We start from the raw sequence: 12,002 nt of genomic DNA, 5'->3' as shown, positions 1-12,002 counted from the left end.
CCAGAGGCTTGCTAGCTGACAACCTCGGGTAAAATTGTGTGTATTGTGTGGGGGATATCTCTGACAGTGAAGATTCAAATATTCAAAAAGTCTGGTTGTTCTTGTTAGCGTGATCACTTTGCTGTGTTTGTGTACTCCTTGGATTCTCAGTCTGCCTCCTTAGGCAACTTTTACCATGCTGTTCTACTTATGTAGTTGTTGTGGGGGCTTTGACCTCCAAAAATATCTATATTTTAAAACATTGGTAGAGACTGTATATCAGTGGTGCATAATATGTATTCCTCGTGTTAAATGTATATATTAAATTTATGTGGTTAGCTCTTTCTTTTTACAGCACAGTGGAGTGCTAGTTCAAATGTACTTAAACGTTTCCTCTTCTCACAGTGGCAGCAGACAATGGCCTGGACCACTGTGTCTACAAGGTTGCAGTGGGTTTCAGCACAGAGATCTTTGGTACCTTCCGACAGACCATTGTTTTTGACTTTGGTTCAGAACCTGTGCTAATGCAGCGGATCATGGTGGATGCTGCCTCTATTGAAGGTATGCTTTAAAACGAGCATCAATGCATAGAAAAGTCTGTTGCCTCTTATTAGTGTGTATATCTGATAAAGTTTTACTTCAGATAGTTTTGTGTTTAAAGATGATACCTGGATAAAAAATTTCCAGATTTTTTTTTTTTTTTTTTTTTTTTTTAAGTCGCAAAAAAGTAGCAATTAATGCTTTGACCCATTTTGCTGTTCTTTGTTCTCTAGACTTGGAGCACCTGTTGGCAGCCAGACAGCAACTCTTGATGACTGCGAAACGCTGGGACTCATCCTGTAAAACCATTGTTGAATTCAGTCCCAATGAGACGATGGCTGAACTGGAGCGCAGCCTCCTTTCCCGCTATCAGATACCTCTATCAGCTGACCAGCTCTTCACCCAGTCAGTCCTTGACAAGACTCTGACCAAAGACAACTACCAGGCCCGACTGCACGATCTGCTCTACATAGAAGAGATTGCACAGTACAAAGAAGTTAGCAAGTGAGTACATACATATTGAAGGTTTCTTAATTCTGCTGTACAGTGCAAATAAAAAAACATTTATATGAAATTTGAACATAAAACTTTGATTGGAAAGTTTATTTTACACATGAATAAAATCAAATGCGACACAGTATCTAAAAGTACAGAACAGCAAGTTTTATACCATATTATGCACTAATGTTCCCATATATATTACAAATGCACTGCCTAAATGTACAAAATATATTAAAAAGAAATGTATATACCAATATAGATTCTTTTTTCTAAATTCTGGGCACTATCAAGTCTTTTGCTATTAAATGGCAAACCACCACAAGGTGTCAGACTTAACCTTTACTATATGCTTGCTCTATGCATGTGTGAGAGGGAGGGTGTGTTTCTCACAGACAGCTTTACTAAAAGTGCTAGTGCCGTTTAATAACGGCTTTGAGGTAGCTGAAAAGAAACTGGTTTACCCTTTGTTTGCCAGCTGAAATAAGCACACTGCTGGTAAGTTGAAACGCAGTGTAAACCCTCATTCAGTGAAACAAGTACAGTAGACCATCCATAGCACACAGGACATAATAGCCATTTAAAACACTGAGTTTCAAGACTGTGTCGTTTGAATAGTGGGTGCCTTTCTGTTGTTATGGCTCATATTCAAAGGGCTTTTAATCTCCAGTATTTTCAAACTCCATATGAATAATCTCTTTGAAGTAATCTGGGTTTTTTTGCCAGGTTCACATGCTTGGGTCATTCAGTTTTATCTGGAGACATTTCTTCAGTTTTGAGAGAGGCACATTCCTTGTACCTGGGAGGCAAAAGACATCAGCTGATTATCTAGAAATAAAAATTGAGCAAATAGAACCAGTGCAGAGTTTTTGCCCTGTTTGATTATCCAGCAAAATAACTAATGTAAAAATCATAAAAATAACCTTCTAAGACTCCGTTTGGTTGTGTAACATCACTGTTTTGCTAATACACTATGTGTCAATTATCTGTCACAAGTTCATCACATAATATTAGTTCTTGTTTCATCATGTCAGAGTCACTCATAAACAATCCAGAACTGAACTTTTTTTCTTTTCCTTTTTCTTTTTCCCAAAAGACCTTGAATTTCAATAAACATGTGCATGGATACATTTTGTGCCAATGTTTTTCGTTCAAGAACCTTCTTGAATGTTTTTTGGTGATGTATTTAGTTGGCCTTGTACTCTGATGTTTAGATGGTTTTAAACATCACATAATTATGTGAATATATTGCAAAATTGTATATTCATAAAACAAAACGGGTGAAACAAAACAGTTCCAGTTTTGTTTTCTCTAAATGTTAAATTCACCACAGCATTCATTATGACAATGATATATTTGATTAATATGTTTTTCAGTATAATGGCTTTTGTCATTTTGGGGGGTTTATTTTGTTTTTGCTTTTTAAATGGACTATTCAGGATAAAAGTGTGCAACCCATGTCTATGTTTGTCCCACAGGTTTAACATCAAGGTGAACCTGCAGCTCGTCACTAGCTTTATGCTGACTGGCATTTCTGTTGGAGCAAAGTATGCTCAGAATGGACAGCTTTTTGCACGTTTCAAACTCAACGAAACACTTTCTGAGGTAAGTTGTCTAACTCTAATTTCAGCTACCATACTGCTTTCCACCTTGTTTTTTTGCCGTTTCACTCAGAGTACTACTTAGTGGCACTATATACCAAGAACATCTGTAAGCTAGCTATCTTGAACAGTGATTTCTGTTTTGAACACCAGGACACACTGGCTGGGCGGCTAGTGATGACCAAGGTAAATTCAGTTCTGCTGCTACCTTTGGGCCGTGAAGCGATCAACAGCCAGCCGCCTCCTGGAGTTAAAGAGCGTGTTTATGAGGCTGTGATTGAGGAGAAGACTAAGGATTACATCTTCCTAAGGATCTGCAAGCACTGCTGTGAGGAACTCGGGCTGCAGCCTGACAGAGAACTACAGGTATGGTGAACCACACTTCATGTGCTTAGACATGTGGCATCACCTACATTAAATAAGGTTTGGTGAGGGCTGGTAAATGCTCTCTTATAAAGCATACTTTTTTCCCACATGCAGCCTGAGAACATCATTCTTGTCATGTGGATTTTCTAACCTTGAAAATTTGAATGAAAGGTTCACTGCTTAATTATAGTTTTCGCAAATGATTGCAGAGGTTTCAAGGAAAAATGTGTCTGTGTTGTGCATCCATGTCAACACTGATGGAATTGTTTTGGAAATTTATTTTTGCAATAATGCTATCTTCACCAGCCTCAGCTTGTTATTTTGCTTGTTCCCCCCAAGCCTGAATGTAGTCAGGGGAAACAAGACACTGTGTTAATGGTTATCAAAACAACTCCTCATTCTATCACTGTGGGAGCATAATCTTCTTTTCTTCTGCATATGCTTCTCCTGCCTTCATGTGCTACAATTCTATTACCCTGTCTCCTCTGTGGGTTCTTATTCCACACAGCCTTTGAGCTCTTGAATGTCTCTGACTTTCTGTACTCTTGTACTCATTGTTTATTTCATGCTTAAGCTTTCATGTTTTTTTGGGGGGTTTTTTGGTTGTTGTTTTTTTTGTAAATGGTTTTAGATGTTTTCATTTGGCTAATAAAAAGTGGATATATAGTGCAGCGCAAGCATGTCTTTTCAGACTGTTAATTAGACTTGCTCAGTCATAAGTGTTGCAGGTGGCTTTCTTCCAAGGTTTAGCAATTTTTGAGAGGATTAAGAGAATGGGATACAGCGAATTTTAGTTAAATCTTAGTTTTGAATGGACAAGAATATCCAGCTCCATAGCAACTGCACAGCTTGTGGGCTTGATTTGTTGGTTTAGATGGTCATTTTATCTGAGCACTTGTGTATATTAATATTTAAAATGTTCTCACAGATGCAGACTTTGCAATGTGATGCAATTCATTGCTTGCATAAAATAAATTATTTTAGTAAAAAAAAAAGTAAATTCACATCATGAAAGAGAATCATGAGCACAAGCTTTAAACCAAAAGATGCACACAAATACCTTAATGAATGAATGAATTGAATGGAATTATCTTTATTTTTGTTTTAAAATTTTGTATGATTTCTTGGCATGGATGGATATAGACAATTGTGTTGATAAACAAGCTCTCTGTGTTGTGTCTGCCAGGTGGAGCTCCAGTTCCAGCTGAACAGACTGCCACTCTGTGAGATGCATTATGCCCTGGATCGCATCAAAGATAATACTATCCTTTTCCCTGATGTTAGCCTTGTCCCTACTATCCCCTGGAGTCCCAACAGGTGTGTACTCCACCATGTACACAATGTCACACACATAAGAACACACTTGATGCATTCATTTTTATGATAATGCATTGATTGTTAAGGCACTAAAATTAAATCAGTGGGAACTCAGAGACACAAAAGTTACATATAAATAATAAATAATTGGGATCAAAGGAAATTTTACTTTGTACACATGGCATGCTGCTTTATGTTGCTTTTATACTGAGGATATGACTGGCAGATATTTGATATAGTAAAGGCTGCATCTACTTTTAAAAGTAGATGTTTAAACGTTTACGTTTAAAAGTGAGGGAAGATATTTGCATGCAGCTTTTGCTTTCAGATGCAACTAATCCTAAACACATTTATTATAACTCTTTTAATACGTCCACATCCTTATAGTTTGACAGATACTCTCACAGAGGGGTCACCACACCAAATCAAAAGTTAAATGAAGACTTCTCCTACTTTTAGCAATTTGGAAATGCTCACAGCTGCCTAAGCTTTAAATTTCTCTGGTGACAGGTGAGGGAAGTGAGACAGTAATCTTTATTGACAAGAGCAAAAGTCAAATATAATCCCTGTGGTTGTCATAGCTGCTGCTTTATCTGAGCTCCATAATAGGATTCGTGTGGATTTTTGTTTTAATTGGAATTTGGATAAACGTGGGTTTTTGATTAAAGAAGGAGCAAGAGGTGAATTTGGCTTTAGTTTAAAAGCACACTTTCTTTATGGTAGGTATTTGTGTTTTAAACATTTGCCTAAACTGTGGAATTACCGGGATTTTTGCATTGATTACTCAAACGTATGGCCTGACGTTTATGTGAGTCCCGTTATAGACAGTCACAATCTGGCTTAACTAATAACTAACAGTAATTTAGAATTTAGAAGTCTCTGTACTAATGAGTTCATTAAGCACTACTTGCAGCCAGGCATTTAAGTTAACGAGCTCATATTAGACGTTGATGTGTTGATGTGGCAGCTCTTTCCTTATTTAAGGAAGGCATCGTATGAATTTTGGTGAAGTCTACTATATTCAAAAAGATTTATTGGTGTGAGCCATGCCTTCAAGAAAAACAACTTTCAAAGAAACTTCACAGGATGCTATAGCATGATCAAACTGTTCAATCAAGATGAAACTATAACAGTTTATTTCTGAGTAGTTATTAAAAACATCTAATGGAGGTGCTAGAGAAGGTTCTGCAAGTCGGATAGTTTAAGGCTTCACTCAGTCAGTTACTTACAGGGATTACTTGGTGTATTCATTTTAGATTTTGATACATACAACTGTGTATTATCAGTTTAGACAAATTGGTTTTTTGGGGGTTTTTTTTAAAAAAAAATCTGTCCAGAAATTCATTCAAGTAAAGTGGTTCTGATTCTTATCTTTTAACTCAAAGTGTCAATAAACCCATAATAGTGTATTAGTGGTGCATTTAAACCTGATTTTTTTGTTGTTTTTTTTGTTTGTTTGTTTTTTGTTTGTGCATCTTACCCTAACCTCTTGCTAACTTTAGTTAGTTTTGGTAAGAGTTTATAGGACTAAATGCAGACTTTGGTGTGTAGTAAAGGTTGGGTGATATCTAAAATTTTTCCAACCGACATTCATCAGTCCAATAAATGATGATAGGCAATAAGTTTACGGATGTGAAGCAAAAAGAGCCGTCAGGAGCTAAAATTAAACCTTAGACTAAAACATTAGGACAGGCTTTTCCCCGCAGCACGCCGTGTAATAAATACTCAAAGAAAACGGTACAACTTATGTCTAAAAATGTATAGTGTCATGCATCGGTTAAAACATTCGACTCCAGGTACATGACGCCCAGCTGGAAACACTTCACGCAAGTCGAGCTGCCCGAGATTCACAGAATTTACAGAAAATGTTAAATTTTTGTGATTTATATCGTTATCGGGACGATAGATGTCTTATATCGGGATATGAGATTTTGGTCATATCGCACAGCCCTAGGAAAGGGCCATCCTAGAACTAATCCCACAAAGTTGGAAGCATGAAATTATCCAAAATGTCTTTGTATTCTTGAAGCATAAGGACTTTCTTTTACTGGAACTATTGGGGTTAAGCCCGATTCCTGATAACAACTCCACACCATAAACCGCCCTACACCATATTTTACACTTGGCAAAGTGCGATCAGACAAGTACTGTTCTTCTGGCAACCGCCAAACCCAGACCCGTTTACTAGATTACCAGACGTTGAGTGTGATTCTTCACTCCAGAAAATGTCTTCACTTCTCTAGAGTCCAATGGCGCTGTGTTTTATAAAACCACATCAAAACTTTGCTTTGTGCTTGATTATTTTAGGGTCACTGCTCATCAGCCATTCCATGAAGCTCTCTGCACAGTTGAGCTTAAGAACCAAATCAAAGAATTTCAGTGAAAGAGCCTTGACTTGGTCTTAAAATTTCTTTCCATTACAAATTGCTTACCTTTAATAAGTCAGATGTTTTGGTTTATAATAAATGGTCTGCTTTGACTGTCAGCGATTGGCATGTCCTAATTATTTATATCAAGGTAAGGTATGAAGGAAACAAAACAAAATGCTTGTATAGAAAGTCTTGTTGGGATTCAAGAGTTGAAGCTGTTTGTAACTTGTAGAATATTCCTTAATGTTATGCATCCCTTTTTGTTACGCACACACACTTGTGCAAATGCTGAGATTTCTCTCATTCCCCCAATTACAGCATCTCTCAGCTGGAGTTCAATCAATTGACTCTGGGGGATTCACAGCTTTTGACGATGCAGTCACCATAATGATGATAGTGATGCATGGAGACATGCACGCATGCTACATTTACAGTAATTCACAAGTATCAAATCAGATGTGAATCATTTTCTCCTACCTTTCTGTCTTGTTTAGCACACAAATTACAACTGCTTAGTTGTGAATATTTACTGGTCATCCTAAAACTACATGGAATTTGAAAAGTTATGTTTGTTGCACATTCATAGAAATGCATTCAGACACGTTCCGTACCATGTTTCCTCTGGAGAGCTAGTTTCATGCAGTTGTGAAACTTGCATGATATATGACTTAATTTGACCTGGCCATTGGCATGTCTTAGTTTGTCTAATGAGTCAACTTCATAACACAACACAAATTGATCAAAAAGAGAAATGTGCAGGGTGTTTAGTTTTTCCTTTTTAAACTTGTAACTGTCCTCCTGAGACCCAGCCTATTCATTATGTCGTCTGTAGTGGACAAAAACAGTTAAACTGAAAGATACTACTTTTTTTCTCTCCCTCCATTCTCAGTAGGATATGGGCAAACATTGGGTCACCTGCACATAACAACTAGATGAGGTTTTATGATATCCCATTCTTAATCCATAGATATTAGCATGGAATTTATCTCCATTTGCAGCAATAACTGCTTCTGAGTTGGCTCTCAAAATTTTGGAATTTGTCTGTGTGAATTATTGACCATTCATCCAGAAACCCCTTTGTGAAGTCAGACACTAATGCTTGACAAGAAGCCCAGGCTCACAATTTTGTTCCTAGTTTACCCTAACAGTGTTTGGTAGGGTTGAGTTCTGCACTTTTTGCACAAGTCAGTCAAGCTCCTTCACACCAGACTGGTCTAGCCGTGCCTTATGGACCTTAATTTGTGCACTAGGGCACAGTCATGATGAAACGTAAAAGACCCTTCAATAAAATGAATCATTATCAATTCCCTTCAATGGAACTGATGGGCCCAGGCCCCCCCCCCCCCCCCCCCCCCCCAACAAAACATAACCACATAGAATTATCCCCTCTCTGCCAAACTTTCTAGTTTGGTGAAGGTGATGTGGAGATAACAGTCCCAGACTGCTAGCTGAAGTTGCGATGGAGTGCTTTACACTTTTTGGTGCTTTGTATTGTTCTTGGTGATGTAAGACTTGAATGCAGCTGCTTGTCCATGAAAATATCATGAAGGTTCTGGTATCCAATTACAATACCACACTCAAAATTCATTGTGCTCTTTGGAATGACCCATACTTTCCCAAATGTTTGTAAAGGCAGGCCTGGTGTTTCATTTTTTGTTTTGACACAGCTGTAGCAGTGAGACTGAAAACATTTAAACCCACATTTCTTACCCCCTTTCTCATCTGCCCCTCATCTTCCATTCGATCTTTTTATATTATTTTTAGTGGGACATAGACAAAATAATTACATGGGCATACTGCCTTTTTATATTCAAAAGTAATCTTTGTTTATAGTGCAGTATTTTACTTGAATGCTTGAGTTTGAAATGTTTTATAATAACAGTTGATTTGGTCATCAAAAAATGCCTCCATCCTCTTTCCGCCCTCAGGCAGTGGGATGAGCAGTTGGATCCTCGTCTGAATGCCAAACAGAAAGAGGCCATCCTGGCCATCACCACACCCATCTCTATCCCTTTGCCCCCCATTCTTATCATTGGGCCCTATGGTACCGGCAAGACCTTCACCCTGGCACAGGCTGTAAAGCACATCCTCCGCCAAGACCACAGCAGGTTTGCGATCATTTTCTTTTCTTTTCTGTTTGTGGTTTGTGATCGTTTGATCTTCTTCTCTGTTTGTTTGCATGTTAATTTTTTAAGATACATTGAATTATTTTTAACAGATAGGATTCCGCCCACCCCAGATCCCTGATATACTCTCAGCTTCTTTTGTATTTGTGAATGAATGTTTATGAAGTTCTAAATGTAATGTTTACAATGATAGATGGAGCACTTTTTTTTGTTTCAAACTGTAGTTGTGAAGTGCCAAGTAGATAGTCGCTAGTTTTCAATAACATTTGACTTACATTAACTAAATGATTCATAACTAATAACATAAGGTATTACATTGGTTGCCATACCAGCAGTAACCGCCTGATGATTGAGTAGTAAACTGTAAAAAGCCCAAGTACTGCATTTTACATATAAAGTCAAGTTTTGTAATACTTAAAGCTAAGATAAGGAGGCTATAATTTGAATAACACAGCAGGACTGTATTTTTACTCCACTTTCACTGTGAAATTATAGAAATACTATCACATCTGTCAGTAAAATTAACCTAAGACGAATGGTGCATAATTAAAGGCACAGCTAAATGAATATACAAATGAATAAAATATCTTTTTTTGTATTCGGTACAGCAGAGCAATTTATAAAAGCAGGCACTGGTGTAATTTACAAAATTGCAAACTAAATGATGTTTTAACAATGAAATATGAGAACTTTTTTTCCCTACATCTTACGTTTAATCTTTGTTTTGTTTTTTTGTCATTGAGTAAGTTTCCTCTGCTTCATCACTGGTTAAAAGACAAACTTGATAAACATTAGTGAAATAGTACAAATAAATGGTTTCAATCACCATCATATAAATATAGTCAGCAACCTTGATCTTAAAGTTGAGAAATCACAGTGCTATAAAGTGTCAAACTGTGGTGTGTGTCTGTGCGTGTGTTGGAGCCTGTGTTGTGCTGTGTAGTTGTCTATGGTTTGTATTGTCTAGGCCATATCACTTGAAGACAAACTCTGCTGGTCATTTGGACGAATTTGTGTCAATGTGTGGTTGATGCACATGGTTAGTCTGATTGCAACACATTTTCAGGGCCAGAATGGAAGTGCGTGCCAACTATATTGTGATCAATCAAGCTATGTCACTTCAGTGGCCCACACAGTGTTGTATAACAACAAAACAGTGTATGATTTTCTTCCATTGGCATTTTTCATCATTAGTAAGCTCCCTCCCTGTGTAGATACCCACAGGAAACTTTGCAATTTCCCGTGTTAGAAGCAAACCGATGTAGCACAAGCACATAAATGGTTCCCTGGTCTTTATAAAAAATGAATGTAATATCTCGGACAGTGTCCCCTAACAAAAGTTACCATTTTGGTTTTTAATAAGAAAGACCAGGATGTGTATGTGTAATGCAAGAGAGAAAACAGCCTTGGAAAATGTGTAGCAATATAATATTCATTCCTCAATTCACTCTGAATACATTTAATATTCTGTGGTTAAGATGAATTATAGATATTTTAAAAGCTATGACAAGGGGAGGTGAGCCCATGGATTAGTGCTTCTGGCTCACCATATTTTTAAAAACGTTAACAAGACCGTATATCGACCCTGGTCAGGTGTGCTCAAGATGTGAATTACCGTATTTAATATTGGAAGCTTTCTCTGTACATCTTTAGCTGTGATGCTGCATGAATGTTTAAAAGTGTAATTATGAACAGGAGTTGTTACTGCTGTCAGGGTGAACAGCTCTGGGTTTGCTGTCCCGGATACTAATATCAGTTTACTTTTTAAGGTTTCTACTGAAAATAGAATGGTATAGAGATGAAATAAATCCCTTTTCTTTATTCCTTATATTTCTGTATTTGTATAGCATTAGTGAATGCAGTTTAATCATGAAATATTATAGATAAGGTATAGATATACAAAAATAATGTTATACTATGTTTTTGGGAAAGCCAAGTGCTATTAATCAAAATGAACTGATAGGATTCACAACCACTGTTTTGTTATTTAAAAAAAAAAAAAACCCATGCAACTTCATTATAAACTTTTTATTAAAAAACTTATGAAGTGAAACCATTTCTTAAGGTAGTTTATGTGCCACTGTACCCTGGTAATAATTTATTCTTGCTGCTGGTTTTGGAAGATATCGATACAGTGTTTCAGCAACTGCGTATGATGATTCATGCCTACAGTTGTTTGTCTTTTGTCTCTACAGGGTCCTGATCTGCACCCACTCCAACAGTGCGGCTGACCTTTACATTAAGGACTACCTTCATCCTTATTTTGAAGCAGGCAATCAGCATGCCAGACCTCTCAGGTAAAGAAACACGCCTACGGAACAAGAGATGGCTGAGGGGCAAAACAAGCTTCTCGTTTTGTTTTGTAGCATGTAGTATGTACAGTAGATAAAACGTGCTGTAGTGCCCCGGGGGGAGCATTATATATTGGATTTTAAAGTGTTTAAGTCTCTTTGCAATTTTATGTTGTAAAATAATACCACATAAGCTAGTGTTTGTAGATGCTGAGAAAAACCTGTCAGGTACAGGTGTTCATCTTCTTGGTAAATAAATAAAAACAGTTTTAGTAATGTATTACACATCTCTGTAGTTTACATACTTTGGGTTGGGTGTTTTTTACAGAAGTGATAAGTGTTTCTAAAATGACTGGTATTTCTACCTTTTGCCCTATATGTCAGCAAAGACCATTCTAGCTGGATAGCATCAATAAAAACTCAACTAGACATTAACTAGATGAATGTTATTGGGCACATAGTCAGAGTTATACATCCATGTACGTGGGTTGTTTTGTTTTTTTCTGCCCTGCAGTGGTAACAAGCAGACGTTTGTTGACTTGAGGGATTTGACCTCATGAACATTCCGGCTTTTCGAACTACTCCTTAAGACAGCAGATATACACTCAAAGATACTGACAGCTTCCTTATACTGCATCATTGACTTCTAATCACATTTCAGCAGTGCCAGAAGTCACCAAAGACATGGAATCAGTGTGTTCCTTGACCAGGCTGGGGTTAGGCTGTGTGTTTGTGTTTTCACACACAAGCCTGGAGACCATATGGGCAATCAAATGACTTGTTTCACATGAGCAGTCGGTCTGATTTCTAGAGCTTCCAGTGTAATTCCTCCATAAGCATTGGAGCCTCCTCCTCTTGGGTCCACTTGTCTGCTTTGAGTGAACTCAGTCAATACAGAAGTTATTTGAATATTTA

The 12,002-nt window shown here is 37.4% G+C and overlaps 1 protein-coding gene across 2 annotated transcripts in view; it reads left to right on the top strand.

Annotated features, from left to right (window-relative positions):
* Nucleotides 1-12,002, top strand: part of helz (helicase with zinc finger) — a 49,406-nt gene that overhangs the window by 12,283 nt on the left and 25,121 nt on the right. For both annotated transcript variants that reach the window (XM_085410297.1, XM_085410298.1), the window contains exons 11-17: nucleotides 385-540; nucleotides 753-1,023; nucleotides 2,496-2,622; nucleotides 2,772-2,984; nucleotides 4,171-4,301; nucleotides 8,599-8,778; nucleotides 10,992-11,093. In XM_085410297.1, the coding sequence (XP_085266423.1) occupies nucleotides 385-540; nucleotides 753-1,023; nucleotides 2,496-2,622; nucleotides 2,772-2,984; nucleotides 4,171-4,301; nucleotides 8,599-8,778; nucleotides 10,992-11,093 (1,180 nt within the window). The remainder of the gene's footprint in view (nucleotides 1-384; nucleotides 541-752; nucleotides 1,024-2,495; nucleotides 2,623-2,771; nucleotides 2,985-4,170; nucleotides 4,302-8,598; nucleotides 8,779-10,991; nucleotides 11,094-12,002) is intronic.

This window comes from Rhamphochromis longiceps, linkage group LG6 (genome assembly GCF_057381845.1).
Source record: "Rhamphochromis longiceps isolate RC_006_pf linkage group LG6, R_longiceps_female_GT1.1, whole genome shotgun sequence".
NCBI lineage: Eukaryota > Metazoa > Chordata > Actinopteri > Cichliformes > Cichlidae > Rhamphochromis > Rhamphochromis longiceps.
This window is presented reverse-complemented; position numbering and strand designations above follow the sequence as displayed.